Source organism: Conger conger, chromosome 7, assembly GCF_963514075.1.
Source record: "Conger conger chromosome 7, fConCon1.1, whole genome shotgun sequence".
NCBI lineage: Eukaryota > Metazoa > Chordata > Actinopteri > Anguilliformes > Congridae > Conger > Conger conger.
Window position 1 is genome coordinate 62,855,164 of NC_083766.1, and position 16,691 is coordinate 62,871,854.

The 16,691-nt window shown below is 50.2% G+C and overlaps 2 protein-coding genes and 4 non-coding genes across 6 annotated transcripts; all 6 read left to right on the forward strand.

The window, feature by feature from the left end:
- Window positions 1-912: 912 nt before the first annotated feature.
- On the forward strand, window positions 913-10,739 carry cct6a (chaperonin containing TCP1, subunit 6A (zeta 1)). Its single transcript, XM_061250129.1, has 14 exons — window positions 913-1,168; window positions 1,990-2,053; window positions 2,682-2,816; window positions 3,518-3,691; window positions 4,135-4,238; window positions 4,646-4,756; window positions 5,694-5,853; window positions 6,367-6,449; window positions 7,060-7,156; window positions 7,483-7,630; window positions 8,629-8,762; window positions 9,296-9,398; window positions 9,652-9,724; window positions 10,410-10,739. Exons 1-14 carry the CDS (start codon window positions 1,032-1,034, stop codon window positions 10,480-10,482), a joined length of 1,596 nt encoding a protein of 531 aa, XP_061106113.1. The 5' UTR covers window positions 913-1,031; the 3' UTR covers window positions 10,483-10,739.
- LOC133134147 (small nucleolar RNA SNORA22) lies at window positions 2,421-2,554 on the forward strand. Its single transcript, XR_009709265.1, has one exon. It is a non-coding gene; the product is annotated as a small nucleolar RNA SNORA22 (small nucleolar RNA).
- On the forward strand, window positions 6,097-6,230 carry LOC133134146 (small nucleolar RNA SNORA22). The gene has a single exon (XR_009709264.1). It is a non-coding gene; the product is annotated as a small nucleolar RNA SNORA22 (small nucleolar RNA).
- On the forward strand, window positions 6,502-6,636 carry LOC133134144 (small nucleolar RNA SNORA15). The gene has a single exon (XR_009709262.1). It is a non-coding gene; the product is annotated as a small nucleolar RNA SNORA15 (small nucleolar RNA).
- LOC133134145 (small nucleolar RNA SNORA15) lies at window positions 7,870-8,006 on the forward strand. The gene has a single exon (XR_009709263.1). It is a non-coding gene; the product is annotated as a small nucleolar RNA SNORA15 (small nucleolar RNA).
- Window positions 10,740-11,073: 334 nt separating the features above from the next.
- On the forward strand, window positions 11,074-16,527 carry sumf2 (sulfatase modifying factor 2). Its single transcript, XM_061248120.1, has 8 exons — window positions 11,074-11,333; window positions 11,581-11,728; window positions 11,847-11,961; window positions 12,113-12,157; window positions 13,174-13,324; window positions 13,725-13,780; window positions 14,888-14,972; window positions 15,567-16,527. Exons 1-8 carry the CDS (start codon window positions 11,228-11,230, stop codon window positions 15,725-15,727), a joined length of 867 nt encoding a protein of 288 aa, XP_061104104.1. The 5' UTR covers window positions 11,074-11,227; the 3' UTR covers window positions 15,728-16,527.
- The last annotated feature ends 164 nt before the right edge of the window (window positions 16,528-16,691 follow it).

The following is a 16,691-nucleotide window of genomic DNA, read 5'->3' on the forward strand; positions in this document are numbered from 1 at the left end:
GGGGAGAACATGCAAACTCTGCACAGAGAGGCCCCGGCCGACGGGGATTCAAACCCAGGACCTCCTTGCTGTGAGGCGGCAGTGCTACCCACTGCACCATCCGTGCCGCCTTCTTGTGTATGTGTTTATGTAAACTAAACACAAGATTGGCTGGGGGGAAAAAACCTTAGCAGATGCAGGGATCTTGAGGAAGACCATGGGTGCATCCCAGTACTAATCATCTCCTTTCTGGGTGTATGGGGGGAGGAGACGCGTTGGGTTGGACTCCAACTATGGTTGCAGACATTACATTACATAACATTAATGGCATTTGGCAGATGCCCTTATCCAGAGCGACATATAGTTGATTAGACTAAGCAGGAGACAATCCTCCCCTGGAGCAATGCAGGGTTAAGGGCCCAAAGGCTGTGCGGATCTTATTGTGACCACCCACCTTGCGGGTCCCAGTCATGTACCTTAACCACTACGCTACAGGCTGCCCCACCCCAAACAAAGACACACAATGGAGATGCAAACATATGACCGTGCTTATGGCAGTTTCTCATAGACAAAGACAGAAACTCTATGCGGGTATGAAAAAGGCAAGACATCTACCCTCCATGTGAAAAATGGGGTTACGTCTAAAGAACAGGAAAATATTCATTTTCATGTCAATTAAAATTGTATAAAGGTAGGCTGTGGTGTTTTACATCTCACAAAATATCACAAACGATGGTACGAATATCGTCAGCGGCGTGACGTCCTCCTCGTGGGTGCAACTGTGCAACTGGTCCTGCAAACATTTTTGTGTCGTTTTTTTTTTTCAGCTCGAGGAAGTAACGTTTGAGTGACATACTTTTTAACCAATCAACTACAAACTCCGATCGTGGAACGTGTCGACTGTCTAATCAGCACGAAGAGGAGGCGGGCCGAGGACCGCACGCTGGAGAGTTCTGGAAGCCGGCGACGCACCTCGGTCTTCTGCTAGCGGTCGAGATTGAGCCGCTGAATTGTTCTGCTTGAGCTTTGGCTGTCTCCTATACCGAGTTACCATGTCCGCCGTCAAAGCCTTGAACCCGAAAGCAGAGGTGGCTCGGGCACAGGCAGCGCTGGCCGTGAATATCAGCGCTGCTCGGGGACTTCAAGACGTGCTGAAGAGCAATTTGGGACCAAAAGGAACCATGAAGATGTGAGTCATTCGCTACATTAGCCGTTAGCCAGTTAGCTCCGCTTAGTGCTACATTCTTTGTCAGCGGCGCTAGCTCAAGTTAGCCAAGGCAGATGGGTGGCTAGCTAGCTTGCTGACTCGGCAGTTTAAACGACAAACCGTGAAACGTGTTCCTTTAAAAAAAAATTGCCAAATAACGTTTGCGTCTGTCCAAATTGTATAAATTGGGAGATACGTGGATTACTTAAATCTACAAGTTATGCAGCTTGGTTGGTCTGTTTGCAGACTCTGCGGCCTACCAATGCGGTCCGCGTGTCCGGTTATCCGTGGCAGCACAGGGCTAAGGGGATAGACGAGCTTTGGCGGGGATTAACGTTGGCTAACTAGCTAGCTAATAACTGAGCCAATTGAAAGCTTGTTCCACGTCTGTAGTTTTCATCTAGCTACATGTCCGTATGATGTTGCTGGTCATCTTAATGTTAGGCTGTGTAGGTAGCTTGCGCGGTTGCTAGGTTTCTAGCGGTAGGTTGGGTTAAGATTGCTAACGTTAGCTGCCCACGTGGGAAAGCAATATTAGCCGAATTCGCTTGGTAGCTTCCTTGCTAAGATGGCAAGTATGCGATCTCTGACATTACCTTAAAAAAAGGACTGAGGTAGCGGCTTAATTCTCTCATCGCGGAGCCCCTTTTTAACAACGACTGCATAAATAGTCTAGGCAAGTGAGAGTAGATTTTTAAAAATTGGTTAACTAACAGGATAGCTTGTTGGCTAGCCAAATTAGTGTGTGCTTCTTTTTTTTCTTCTTTTTTTTTTTGCTGATTACTGCTGTTCTGTGTCCGCAGGCTTGTGTCTGGTGCCGGAGACATAAAGTTGACCAAAGATGGCAATGTCCTGTTACACGAGATGGTAAGGGACAGGTCCAATTCAGCGTATTGTCTTTAGCGTTATGTCTACCTGTTGAGAACGATCAAATCGCTAATAAGGGAAGTTGGGAGTGTCTGAAGATGTCAAATGGACTGCTGCGAATTGCCCGCTAGTTTTAGCTGTCAAAAGGAACTGCCACAATCCTAAAGATTGCATCTGCAGAACAAGCGCTTCAAATAATATTAAACTATGCCACAATGAGGCTTTTTTTGTTTTTGTTTCTGTAAGCCCTCGCTGTAATGAGTACCTGGAGTGGTGTCGTGGGTTTAATGAACGTGCAGTAACAGTAACATTTTGTAAGAAATAACCGCATTGTATTCATATTAGAAATGCCTTTGCTTGGATATAGCGGCACAGGGAACACCCATGTGTGCTCCGTAGCTCTCTTGGTCCTTTACCTGTGCCAGAGGAATGTGTGGTCTGTACCTCTGCATCGGAAGAGCTGCCAATTCCTCCACATGTATTCAACAGACCAGTACATTTACGAATACGAGAACGACGGGCTGCACTACGCGGCTGCTGGGAGATGCACTCAGTTGGGTGTCCAGTCGAGGTGCTACTCGTTGGTTCTTAATTTTTTTTTTCTTTCTCTTTGTCTGACGTTTTGCAGCAAATTCAGCACCCAACCGCTTCCCTGATCGCCAAGGTAGCCACTGCCCAGGATGACATCACAGGCGACGGGACCACCTCCAACGTGCTGATCATCGGAGAGCTGCTGAAACAGGCCGACCTTTACGTGTCCGAGGTCAGCCCCCCCAATCGGCCCCGCCGTCCCCAGGAAATGTTTCCTGAGTCCGTGTTGGGAGTAGCTCCAATGTTGGGTGATATTGGCGCAGGTGGGAAGAGCAGTCGCCTGGTAGTCGGGAGGGCTGCCGGTTCGATCCCACCCTGGGTGTGTCGGAGTGTCCCTGAGCGAGACGGGTTTGGTCGGGGCCTTGCATGGCAGCCAATCGCGGTTGGTGTGAGTGTGTGTATGAATGGGTGAATTTGAAGCAGCAATTGTACAGCGCTTTGGATAAAGGCGCTATATAAATGTCGAACATTTACCATTTGATAGTGGTGGTGGTGCTGTGTTCTGAGGAAGGCCCATTGTGGTCAAAACATTAACATTGCGTTATTTAGCTGACACTTTCATCCTAAGTGACGTCTAGTTGATTAGACTAAACAGGGGCCAATCCTGCAGCAATGTGGGCTTAAGGGCCTTGCTCAAGGGCCCAACAGCTGCATGGATCGTATCGTGGCAACACCAGGGGCTTGCACCCCCAACATTCCTGGTCCCAGTCAAGCGCCTTAACCGCTAGGTCATGTGTTAACCTTCCGCATTGGTGCGCTAAATACTATTGTGTTTCTTTGGGCATCAAGTGAGTGTGGGAGTCGTCTTCTTTCAGGTAGCTGGTGATACTCATCCCTCTTTCTCTCCCTCCCCTCCCCTCCTCCTCCCTGAAGGGCCTCCATCCCCGAATCATCGCGGAAGGGTTCGAGGCGGCGAAGGAGAAGGCGTTGGCGGTGCTTGAGGAGGTGAAGGTGACGAAGGAGATGGACCGAGAGACCCTCATCAGCGTGGCCCGCACCTCCCTCCGGACCAAGGTCCACGTGGAGCTCGCCGACCTGCTGACTGAGGTGGACCTCTCTCTCTCTCTCTTGCTCCGGACCCCCCCCGCCCCCTCTCGCTCTAGGTCTTTTCTCCACAGCCATACTGCAGTCCGTATCCTGCATGTGATTTGTGATGTACAGACTGCACCATAGGTGTGTTATTTTGTATGATAGCAGCACCATCTGCACTGGCACTCTGTAATGGTTGTGTTGTAAGGCAGTTATTTTCGGGTTGGGGACAGTTGGATGAGCGTCAGGTCTGTAACGGTTGTGTGGTTATTTTCGGGGGTTGGGCAGGAGGGTTATGTGCTGGAGCAGCGGGTGGTTTGTGCTAGCTGGACGCTCTAGCCGGACGCTCTAGCCCAGGGGTCAACAACCCTGGACGCTCTGTTTCAGGCGGTGGTGGACGCTCTAGCCGGACGCTCTGTTTCAGGCGGTGGTGGATGCTCTAACCAGACGCTCTGTTTCAGGCGGTGGTGGACGCGGTGTTGGCCATCAGCAGACCCGGCGAGCCCATCGACCTGTTCATGGTGGAGATCATGGAGATGAAGCACAAGGTGGACAGCGACACAGTGTGAGTCCAGCGTCGCGTTACGGACTGCTGCCCCAACTGTGGCTGGGGACTTGTCAAGGGTTGTCACGGATTCTGTGATTTTGCCACTTCCCATGACTTTCCCCGTTTCATAATTAATTATTTTTTTGTAACTTTTCAGAGTTTTGTTCGACAACCGTTGACCTCAGCATGGCTAATAGCGTGTTTTCTGTATGTCCAAGCATTTGAACTGTATTGCCAAATTCTGGGAGAAGCAACAATGAGCAGCCTGTTGTGATTCTGGGCTCAGGATTGCTGTCCTGGTCAGCTGCTGCAGCCAGATGTTCGACAGCCCCTGTCGACGGCGTTGACGCTGAGCGCTCCTTCCCCCCGTTACGCTAATGTTAAGGTAACGTTTTTAACGGGAGTTCTCCGTCTCTCTCTTCCAGGTTGATCAAGGGTCTGGTGCTGGATCACGGTGCCCGCCACCCGGACATGAAGAAGAGGGTGGAGGACGCCTTCATCCTCACCTGCAACGTGTCTCTGGAGTATGAGAAAACGTAAGTGTGCCACGCCCTGCTGACCGCAGTGGGGCTCCAACGAGCTTAAAGCTCTCAGGTCTGTGCGGTAAACTCGCCCTGCTACGAGAGACGACACCTGTTATCAGGGCTTCAGAAATCAGCCCTGCTTCGTGATACAGGCCCCTGGTCTTGGAGAGCCACAAGCATCAGACCCGCTGAAGGGAGTCAACTCTGCTGCTCTGAGCTCACTGGCCGCAGTTGCGCTGTCTTCAGTAATCGGCAAACATGCTAGCCTTGCGTTGACTTAATTGTCGTTGTACAGTCTTGCACTCTGTTGACAATTAAGTTGAATTGAAGGAAATAGTTCTTAAACCTATCATAATAAGAATGTAAAAATGGTAAAAACAATTGCTAAACTAACACCACTGGTGTGTTTTTGATATTTCAGGGTAGTGAACGGTTTGGGTGTTTGTCGTTTCAGGGTAGTGAACGGTTTGGCTGTTTGTCGTTTCAGGGAAGTGAACGGTTTGGGTGTTTGTCGTTTCAGGGTAGTGAACGGTTTGGGTGTTTGTCGTTTCAGGGTAGTGAACGGTTTGGGTGTTTGTCGTTTCAGGGTAGTGAACGGTTTGGCTGTTTGTCGTTTCAGGGTAGTGAACGGTTTGGGTGTTCGTCGTTTCAGGGAAGTGAACGGTTTGGCTGTTCGTCGTTTCAGGGAAGTGAACGGTTTGGGTGTTTGTCCTTTCAGGGTAGTGAACGGTTTGGCTGTTTGTCGTTTCAGGGAAGTGAACGGTTTGGGTGTTTGTCATTTCAGGGAAGTGAACGGTTTGGGTGTTTGTCGTTTCAGGGTAGTGAACGGTTTGGGTGTTTGTCGTTTCAGGGTAGTGAACGGTTTGGCTGTTCGTCGTTTCAGGGTAGTGAACGGTTTGGCTGTTTGTCGTTTCAGGGTAGTGAACGGTTTGGGTGTTTGTCGTTTCAGGGAAGTGAACTCGGGCTTCTTCTACAAGAGCGCGGACGAGCGGGACAAGCTGGTGAAGGCGGAGAGGAAGTTCATCGAGGAGCGTGTCAAAAAGATCATCGACCTAAAGAACGCAGTGTGCACCGACGGATCCAAGGGCTTCGTCGTCATCAACCAGAAGGTGAGCGTGCGCGTGTTTAAAATGGCCGACAGTCCAGCTGCGGGTCCACCCGCGTGTTTAAAATGGCCGACAGTCCTGTCCTGTACAATATCAATAGCCGTGTGTGTATTCTAAGGTGAAACTGGTTATGTTGGGGTAGCAGGGGAGGTAGGTAATGGGCTGTAAAGGAGTGAAAGTATAGCTTTAGACCTGAGGAGAGAATGTGTGAGGTGTGAATGCTGTCTTCCCCTGGCCTGTCCGGGGCTGCACAGGGAACACCCATGTGTGCTTCGTAGCTCTCTTGGTCCTTTACCTGTGCCAGAGGAAGGTGTGGTCTGTACCTCTGCATTGGAAGAGCTGCCAATTCTTCCACATGTATTCAACAGACCAGTACATTTATGAATATGAGATGGGATGGTTGTGTGAACATTGTGTGGTGGTTGTGTGAACGTTGAGATGGTTGTGTGAACGTTGAGATGGTTGTGTGAACGTTGAGATGGTTGTGTGAACGTTGAGATGGTTGTGTCTCTGCAGGGCATCGACCCGTTCTCCCTGGACGCCCTGGCGAAGGCGGGCATTGTGGCTCTTCGTCGGGCGAAGAGGAGGAACATGGAAAGGTACGGGCCCTGAGATCAGCGCTGACTGCACCGCCGTTTGAGCGAGCTTTGGGCATGGCCGAATTCTGTGTTACTCGTGTCCGTAGTAACCTCAGTCAGACACCATGCGACATCACCCCTCACTCTCTCTGTACACAGCGGGGCAGTGTCCGTCACGCTCCCTCGCACCACGACAGAGTGAACACATTCTGCACAGGCCCAGCTGTAGCAACTTCCGCCCTGCGTTTCATTTATTTATTATTTTATAAGTTGTGCATGGATCACATGTCAGTCTGCAGCTGTACATTTTCACAAGCTCCGCCCATTGATGCGTAACTGCAATGCATAATAAAACTGTTTAATAACTCTTAATACCACTGCAGTGGGGCGGCCTGGAGCATCACCCCGCAAGGGCGGTGGTACCATCCCCGGTGTAGCCACAATAAGATCCGCACAGCCGTGGGGCCCCTGAGCAAGGCCCTTAACCCTGCATCGCTCCAGGGGAGGATTGTCTCCTGCTTAGTCTGATCGACTGTATGTTGCTCTGGATTAGAGCGTCTGCCAAATGGCAATAATGTAATATTTGTGTGTGTGTGTGTGTGTGTGTGTGTGTGTGTGTGTTCTCACGCAGACTCACGCTGGCCTGTGGTGGTATCGCCATGAACTCTGTGGACGACCTGACGCCTGAGTGCCTGGGACACGCTGGCCTTGTTTACGAACACACGCTCGTGAGTTTCTGCTCTACCTGCTCCGCTGGTGTGTGTGCTTGTGCCACTTTGTGTGGGGGCAGCCGCTATTATTTCTACCTGTTGTGTTTTTTTTTTTTTATGTTAATGTTAGCCTATCACAAACGGCTATACCACCAGGAAGATTTATTTCAGCCAATCGTGTACTTCTGTACTGCCACTGTGGCTGTATTGCACCCAATCGTGGGCCACCATACTGGTGCTCTGGCTGTATTTCAGCCAATCACGTGCCTCCATACTTGTGCTGTGGCTGTCTCAGCCTATGGCATGCCTCCGTCCCGGTGTGTGACCTGTGCTCCGTTCCCCAGGGGGAGGAGAAGTTCACCTTCGTTGAGAAGTGTGGGAACCCTCGCTCCGTCACCCTGCTGGTGAAGGGGCCCAACAAACACACGCTGACGCAGATCAAGGACGCCTTGCGGGACGGCCTGCGCGCGGTCAAGAACGCCATCGAGGACGGTGAGCCCCCCGCCGCTGATCCGGGGTCAGTCTGCCGGCCCCTGACCCTGGATCTGTGGGCTGTGTCACAGAGGCTCAGTCTGACCCTGGATCTGTAGGCTGTTTCAGTAAAAGTAAAAACCCGGAAAGAATTCTTTACTTCAGTCCATGTTCTGCATTTGGGACGGTTCTGGGTTTTACTGGGTCCCCTGAGTACCCTCGGATCAGCAATGACTGCTTGGCATTTGAGCGAGCTTTGGGCATGGCCGAATTCTGTGTTACTCGTGTCCGTAGTAACCTCAGTCAGACACCATGCGACATCACCCCTCACTCTCTCTGTACACACAGCGGGGCAGTGTCCTTCGCGCTCCCTCGCACCACGACAGAGTGAACACATTCTGCACAGGCCCAGCTGTAGCAACACGAAGCGCACGCCCTGCGTGAGACCGGCCTCAGGATTACGGAGTTTGCTGGATAACCGCGCTGTGTAAATAAAACTCAGGACAGCCGTTCTTTCTTCAGTCCATGGGTTCTGGGTTTTACGCAGTGCGGTTATCCAGATAACTCCGTGCCAGGGTGTTTTTATGAATACAGCATTTATGAGCATGGGGCTCGAGGTTTGACTCCCCTATGTGCTGCTGAGCCCCAGTGTGCTGCTGAGCCCCAGTGTGCTGCTGAGCCCCAGTGTGCTGCTGAGCCCCAGTGTGCTGCTGAGCCCCAGTGTGCTGCTGAGCCCCAGTGTGCTGCTGAGCCCCAGTGTGCTGCTGAGCCCCAGTGTGCTGCTGAGCCCCAGTGTGCTGCTGAGCCCCAGTGTGCTGCTGAAGCCCCAGTGTGCTGCTGAGCCCCAGTGTGCTGCTGAGCCCCAGTGTGCTGCTGAGCCCCAGTGTGCTGCTGAGCCCCAGTGTGCTGCTGAGCCCCAGTGTGCTGCTGAGCCCCAGTGTGCTGCTGAAGCCCCAGTGTGCTGCTGAGCCCCAGTGTGCTGCCTGGGCTGACTGGTTTTGTGGTGTATTTTTGCGCAGGCAGTGTGGTGTCCGGTGCGGGGGCCTTTGAGGTGGCCGTGGCCGACGCCCTGCTGAAGCACAAGCCCAGCGTGAAGGGGCGTGCCCAGCTGGGAGTGCAGGCCTTCGCCGACGCCCTGCTCGTCATCCCCAAGGTAACGACCGCACCGTTACACTCCTATACACACAGCTACGTTATTGTAAACAACCACACCGTTACACTCCTATACACACAGCTACGTTACTGTAAACAACCACACCGTTACACTCCTATACACACAGCTACGTTACTGTAAACAACCACACCGTTACACTACTATACACACAGCTACGTTACTGTAAACAACCACACCGTTACACTCCTATACACACAGCTACGTTACTGTAAACAACCACACCGTTACACTACTATACACACAGCTACGTTACTGTAAACAACCACACCGTTACACTCCTATACACACAGCTACATTACTGTAAACAACCACACCGTTACACTACTATAAACACAGCTATGTTGCTATAAATAACCATACGTTACACTACTATAAACACAATTGCATTCCTATAAACAACCATACCAACCACACCTGTACATTACGATAAAAGGTTGCATTATGATTACTAACACCTTTACAACGCATTACAATGAAGGTGCATTACAGTGACGATTCTCCCCCCTCTGCAGGTCCTGGCACAGAACTCGGGCTACGACCCTCAGGAGACCCTGGTCAAACTGCAGACAGAGTACAAGGAGTCGGGCCAGCTCATCGGGGTGGACCTCAGCACCGGTCAGCAGCCCTGTTAAACTCCCTCCCTTCCACACTCACTCGCGCTCGTGTTTTGGCTTCTGGTGCCTCTTCTTATGTCCTATTGTTTATACGTTACGTTTTTATATTTTTTATTTCATCTTAAGTAACGAATTCTCTTTTGGCATTGTGTTTATTTTTGTGGTATGATTTTCACTGCCATGAAGCCACTTGTACTGCGTACTCAGTGCTATACAAATGACGTGCTTACGCTGACGTGTTTGTCGTTCTGCAGGGGAGCCCATGGTGTCTGGCGAGGCGGGGGTTTGGGATAACTACAGTGTGAAGAAGCAGCTTCTGCATTCATGGTATGATTCCAGTCCTCGCTCTTCTACAGGCTTGTCCTGCTTATTATGGTGCTGTGAGCCTCACTGAGTCCACACTCTGATACTACGTCAGGCCATCATGGGATAAACTGCACAAGTTCAATGAACAGTAAATTAGCCGTTTCTCTTAGTTCTGAGGGGATGTGATCTGGTTCAGGCCGGTTTCTCTTAGTTCTGAGGGGATGTGATCTGGTTCAGGCCGGTTTCTCTTAGTTCTGAGGGGATGTGATCTGGTTCAGGCCGGTTTCTCTTAGTTCTGAGGGGATGTGATCTGGTTCAGGCCGGTTTCTCTTAGTTCTGAGGGGATGTGATCTGGTTCAGGCCGGTTTCTCTTAGTTCTGAGGGGATGTGATCTGGTTCAGGCCGGTTTCTCTTAGTTCTGAGGGGATGTGATCTGGTTCAGGCCGGTTTCTCTTAGTTCTGAGGGGATGTGATCTGGTTCAGGCCGGTTTCTCTTAGTTCTGAGGGGATGTGATCTGGTTCAGGCCGGTTTCTCTTCGTTCTGAGGGGATGTGATCTGGTTCAGGCCGGGTTCCATTTTGCGGCCGCAATTGAAGCCAGCTCAGCCGCATCACTCCTGCTTAGTCTAATCAACTGCAAGTCGTTTCGGATAAATGACATGTAACGTAATGGGATTGAGTGACGTTTCTCCCGTTTCCTTCCCCAGCACTGTAATCGCAAGCAACATCCTGCTGGTGGACGAGATCATGAGAGCCGGAATGTCCTCCCTGAAGGGCTAACGGGCAGAGGGCCGGGCCAGGCTCCTAGCACTTCCTGTGTTTCCAGCGCCAAGACCCCAGTTTTCACAGAGGCTACATTATCGACACAAAGCGTACTTCTGGGTGTGTGTCGGGAAATCCCCCCCCCCCCAATGGAAACACTTTTTTTTTGCAGTCGCTCTCCCAAACCTGTTGGTTTATTTATTTGAGTTTTGTTTTTTGTTCATGGCTCTGATCAGAATAGGTGTCATTTGTACCCAATAAACTTGTTTGGCTCTCAAATTAAAGTGTTTTGTTTTCTGTTAAATCAAACAACTACATGGCAGCTTACTGGTTTTAAAAATATATATTCTTATAAACCCATAAAATAAAAATAGCATTAGTATTGGACTTATGAAAATATCCATATTTGGTGGTGTATAATTCCTTAGGACAGTGATTGTGTGAAATAAAGTAACCAGTCTACTGATAAAGTTCTGACACAAAGCAAAGCTTTCAAATGTTTGTAGTAAGCTTTTACGGAAATTGTTAGCCCGGGTTAATGGTTGCATTCGTGCCCTCAATGGAAGGACCGTTTGTCGTGTGTTTCCGCCCGGAACCCTTTGAATGACGGTTATTGTGTGCAGCAGCCTAAATGTACCGCCAGCTCATCAAAATCAGCAGTATTCTGGTGGCATTTATCTGGGATTGATGGTTTTCTTACTTGCTAGCAAATGACCATCTTCGTATTTATGCGTTTTTATTGATAAAGGAAGTGGGTTGCTTAATGAACTGCAACGGTTGGCGAATAATACGTGTATATTCGTTTTTTCCCCCCACGATGAGACTGCTTGGATTGATTCTAACTTTTACGACTGTGTTATGTGAATCAGGTAATGCTAAGCTAGTAAAATGAATAAAATTGTTGGTTAACTTTGGTATTGTGTTTAAACAATGTTATCATACGAGTTTTCATTCGGTCAATTATTTCTGACGGACGTGTGGCTAACTCATAACGTTTACGAATTTACTTTAATGAATGGTGATTGCCAGGCTAATCCCTTCGACTAGACGCATCCAATCTCTCGACTCTTTAGCCATTGATTCCAGTGGCGTGACAAACTTGACCTTAAATTGCAGACGATGACAATATGGTCCAAATACCCGGAGGTTACTTTAAACTGGGAACAAATGCGGCAGATGCGCGAGACGGAGAATCTCCAACAAGAGAGGTGTCTGTTGAACGCTTCGCCATTGACAAATTCCCTGTCACTAATTCAGATTTCAGGTGAGTTTGACAACGCAGAAAACCCCCGAAACTAAACGGAACTACGACGCAAGGATAGTTACGTTTTTATTCTTCTGTTCTTCTTTTTTTGTCTTTTGTCTTTTGTCTTTGTTTTCAGAGAATTTGTCAGGGCTGTAAAATATAAAACCGAGGCAGAGACATTCGGCTGGAGTTTTGTGTTTCAAGATTTTGTGTCGGAAGAACTGAAAAGCAAAGTAACGGAGAAGATCGAGGTGAGCACATTCACATACAGTACTGCTTCCTTTGAAACGTTTTATTCATTATTTGTGAGCTAACGGCAAAATGGTTTGTGAAAATGTATGTTGAAATAGCGAGTTTCTGTTCAATTCTGTATTTGGAAATGATGTCCTTCTGATTCTGCAGTCTGCACCTTGGTGGCTGCCCGTAGAGAAAGCCTTTTGGAGACAGGTAATGCCATGATTTTTTTGTCTTGTCTGGAGGAACTTCTATATGAACGTTAAAAACAAATATGACGGAATTCCACAGGCCACAAAACGAATATTGCATGTTGCTCAAACACCAAGTTAGCTGACTATGTTTCGAACAGTGCAACTTTCATGACAAATAATGAAATACTTCCTGATCAGCTTTGGTTTGTCTCTCTCCCTCCCCCTCCACTCCCTCTCTCCCTCCCCCTCCACTCCCTCTCTCCCTCCCCCTCCACTCCCTCTCTCCCTCCCCCTCACTCCCTCTCTCCCTCCCCCTCACTCCCTCTCTCCCTCCCCCTCCACTCCCTCTCTCCCTCCCCCTCCACTCCCTCACTCCCTCCCCCTCCACTCCCTCACTCCCTCCCCCTCCACTCCCTCCCCCTCCACTCCCTCACTCCCTCCCTCTCCCTCCCCCTCCACTCCCTCACTCCCCCCCCTCTCCCCCTCCACTCCCCTCACTCCCCCCCTCTCCCCCTCCCTCACTCCCCCCCTCTCCCCCTCCCTCACTCCCCCCCTCTCCCCCTCCCTCACTCCCCCCTCTCCCCCCCTCTCCACTCCATCCCCCTCCACTCCCTCTCTCCCCCTCTCTCCCTCCCCCTCTCCCCCTCTCTCCCTCCCCCTCCCTCTCCCCCTCCCTCTCCCCCTCCCTCTCCCCCTCTCTCCCTCCCCCTCCCTCTCCCTCTCCCCCTCCCCCTCCCTCTCCCCCTCCCCCTCTCCCCCTCCCCTCCCCCTCCCTCTCCCTCTCCCTCTCCCCTCCCCCTCCCTCTCCCCCTCCCCCTCCCCCTCCCTCTCTCTCCCCCCCCTCCCCACTCCCTCTCTCTCCCCCCTCTCTCCCACTCTCCCCCCCTCTCTCCCTCTCCCTCTCTCCCACTCCCTCCCACTCGCTCCCTCTCTCTCCCTCTCCCTCTCCCTCCACTCCCTCTCCCACTCCCTCTCTCCCCCCTCTCTCCCTCTCCCTCTCTCTCCCACTCCCTCCCACTCGCTCCCTCTCTCCAGCCTGCAGGGCCAGGCTCTGGGATTCGGGATCGACTGGACCAGCCCGTGGTGCAGGTGAGCTGGAAGGACGCCCAGGAGTTCTGTAAATGGAGGGGGAAGAGACTCCCTTTGGAAGCGGAGTGGGAGTTTGCAGCCAGGGGGGGTCTGGAAGGTGAGACGCCTCTTCACCACACCGGGTCAGATCATCTTGGTCAATCAGTCAATCAATCAATCAATCAATCAATCAATCTGTCTGTTACTAAAATGAATCGAACCAGTCTGGCCCTCCACTCACTCTCATAACGTCTCATTCTCTCTACTTTCTCCCCCTTTCTCCCTCTTCTCTCCCTCTTCTCTCTCTCTCCCTCCCTCCACTCACTCTCATAACGTCTCATTCTCTCTACTTTCTCCCCCTTTCTCCCTCTTCTCTCCCTCTTCTCTCTCCCTCCCTCCACTCACTCTCATAACGTCTCATTCTCTCTCTACTTTACTCAAATTGGTAATTTGCTGCTATTCTGATCCTCTCTCTCTCTCTCTCTCTCTGTCTCTCTCTCTCGCTCGTTCTCTCTCAGGCAGGACATACCCCTGGGGAAGCCGTTTTCAGGAGAACCGCAGCAACCTGTGGCAGGTCAGCGGCCATTTGACATGTTATTATAGATAGATCATTACATTCTTATACCACTTTTCTACACACAAAGCACTTTACAGTGACGAGGAGGAAACTCGCCTCAACCACCACCATGTGTAGCACCCACCTGGGTGATGCAACGGCAGCCATTTTGCACCAGAACGCTCACCACACACCAGCTGAGGTGGAGATGGAGAGATGTGTTTTTATCAGGGGATGATTAGGTGACAGATTGAGAGAGCCAGGGTTGGGAATGTAGCCAGGACACCAGGGAACCCTCAACTCTTTGTGAAGCGTGTCGTGGGATCTTTAATGACCACAGTGAGGCAGGACCTCAGTTTAACGTCTCATCCGAAATAATTGTTGAGCTTTAGTGTCCGAGAACCCTTTCTGTGGCCTTGTGTGAGAAGGTGAAACATTCATGTTTCTGCATTGAGAAGGTGAATAATGCGTTCATAATCGGTGCGTTGAGAAGGTGAATATTGCGTTCATATCGGTGCATTGAGAAGGTGAATAATGCGTTCATATCGGTGCGTTGAGAAGGTGAATATTGTGTTCATATTGGTGCGTTGAGAAGGTGAATATTGCGTTCATATCGGTGCATTGAGAAGGTGAATATTGCGTTCATATCGGTGCATTGAGAAGGTGAATAATGCGTTCATATCGGTGCGTTGAGAAGGTGAATATTGTGTTCATATCGGTGCATTGAGAAGGTGAATAATGCGTTCATATCGGTGCGTTGAGAAGGTGAATAATGCGTTCATATCGGTGCGTTGAGAAGGTGAATAATGCGTTCATATCGGTGCATTGAGAAGGTGAATAATGCGTTCATATCGGTGCGTTGAGAAGGTGAATAATGCGTTCATATCGGTGCGTTGAGAGGTGAATAATGCGTTCATATCGGTGCTTTGAGAAGGTGAATAATGCGTTCATATCGGTGCTTTGATTGACATCATAAAAGTACCAATAAGTGACAGAAGTAACGAAGTGGAGGAAAAGGCAGAAAATCTGTGCTGTGAACAAACCGGCAGAATGTTACCATGTGCCTGAGGGCATTAGTGTGAAAACCTCTCTCACTTGCGCCCCCTGGTGGCTGGTCTCTGGCAGGGAAAATTCCCAGAGGGGGACACTGAGGAGGACGGTTACCATGGCGTCTCCCCTGTCACCGCCTTCTCTCCTCAGAACGCCTACGGTAAGTGTTCATTACCCGATAAAATCATTCAATTAATGAGTAAAATATCAGCCCTCTGAAGCCTTAAACTCCCTGTGAACTGAATGGAGAGTTCAGTTCTCTCACTGAATAACTAACATGTGAAGCCTGCCTCTGGTTGAAATCAGCTCTCGCACTGCACACCCTTCGCGATGCCCGTTGTGGTAAAATGGCGGCGTTTGGCTGCAGTTCTCCCCACTCTCAGCCACCCCTTATCCTGCTTTAAAAGACACAGACACATTTACATTTACAAACAGATTTACTGACCATTGCACATGCTAGCTGCCCCCTCTCTCTCTAACTACAGTTTACCTGTCCCTTTTCGACATGTACTGACTCAACGTGATTTTTCTGGGTTTGTTTTATCCCTGAAAGTGCATTATTCTACACTATTCTGCACTTTGTTTTTTTAAAGCAATGTTTGTATGTATTCCATAGTGTACGGAGTTTAAACCCGCTACAATTGCACATTGTCTTGACCAGGTCAGTGCTGTAAATGAGAATTTGTTGTTAATCACGTTTACCTGGTTTTAAGGTTAACTACTGTAACCCCCCCCCCCCCCCCCCCCCCCCCAGGGCTGTACGACATGATGGGGAACGTCTGGGAGTGGACGTCCTCGCCGTTTCCGGGGCAACAGGCCATGTACGTCCTGCGGGGAGGGTCCTGGATCGACACCGCCGACGGATCGGCCAATCACAGAGCGCGGTCACCACCAGGTAGCCCCGCCCCCTTGTGAACTACTGGGTCGTTTGGGAGCAGAATTATTTACTGGAGAATGAAATGATGATGATAATAATTTGTTTGGCTGACGCTTTTATCCAAAGCCACTTACAGTTGATTAGACCAAGCAGGGGACAAACCCCCCTGGAGCAATGTGGGGAGCAGTGTAGCTGTTGGGCCCTTAAACCCACATTGCTCCAGGGGGGATTGGCCCCTGCTTCGTCTAATCCAGTCGCTTTGGTTAAACTGTAGATATAGAATGACTAGATTGGCTGAAAGCCGTTAGGAAATGCATTTTCCAGTGTGCAAGTTTTGATGATTCTGTTTCTATGGTCACCACAGGCTGGCTTGTGGTCCAAAGGCGGATGAACTCTGCTGTGATTGGCTCTTCTGTACTGCACTGATCACAGGGGTTCTGTTTTAGCTGTGTTTTAGTAAGATTGTGTCTCTACCTCCTTTCCACGGTTTTCGACTCCTGGGTGCGGCAGGATGGGGAACACTCCGGACTCCGCCTCCGACAACCTGGGCTTCCGTTGTGCTTCCGGCTCCGGACCGAAGAAGCAGAAGACCAAGAACAGAACGGAGCTGTAGAGGCCCGGAGGCTTCAGTGAGGAGGGCTACGCTACCATTACGCTCACAAGTGCCGTGACATAACACGAGATGCAGGAACAGCCAAATTCTCTCCTGTGGAGATTTCCTGGAGCCAAACAAAAAATCCAACGTGCACTTCCTGTTAGTTTGTTTGTTTGTTTTTTTAAATCAAGGACTTCTGTTAAAAAATGATATTAAACTTGGATACATTTTTCCAGACCTTTATTCCCCAGTGTGTGATTCTCTAGTCCACAGACACGTTTGAGCATAGTTCAGACACGATTGAGCATAGTCCACAGACACGTTTGAGCGTAGTTCAGACACGTTTGAGCGTAGTTCAGACACGTTTGAGCGTAGTTCAGACACGTTTGAGCGTAGTTCAGACACGT

Coding starts and splice junctions, on each gene's coding strand:
- cct6a (XM_061250129.1), top strand. CDS start 1,032: ATGTCCGCCGTCAAAGCCTTGAACCCGAAAGCAGAGGTGGCTCGGGCA. Junction 8,763..9,295: donor CCCTGCTCGTCATCCCCAAG/GTAACGACCGCA, acceptor CCCCCTCTGCAG/GTCCTGGCACAGAACTCGGG. Junction 9,725..10,409: donor AAGCAGCTTCTGCATTCATG/GTATGATTCCAG, acceptor TTCCTTCCCCAG/CACTGTAATCGCAAGCAACA.
- sumf2 (XM_061248120.1), top strand. CDS start 11,228: ATGAACTGCAACGGTTGGCGAATAATACGTGTATATTCGTTTTTTCCC. Junction 11,334..11,580: donor GACTGTGTTATGTGAATCAG/GTAATGCTAAGC, acceptor CTTAAATTGCAG/ACGATGACAATATGGTCCAA. Junction 14,973..15,566: donor CTCTCCTCAGAACGCCTACG/GTAAGTGTTCAT, acceptor CCCCCCCCCCAG/GGCTGTACGACATGATGGGG.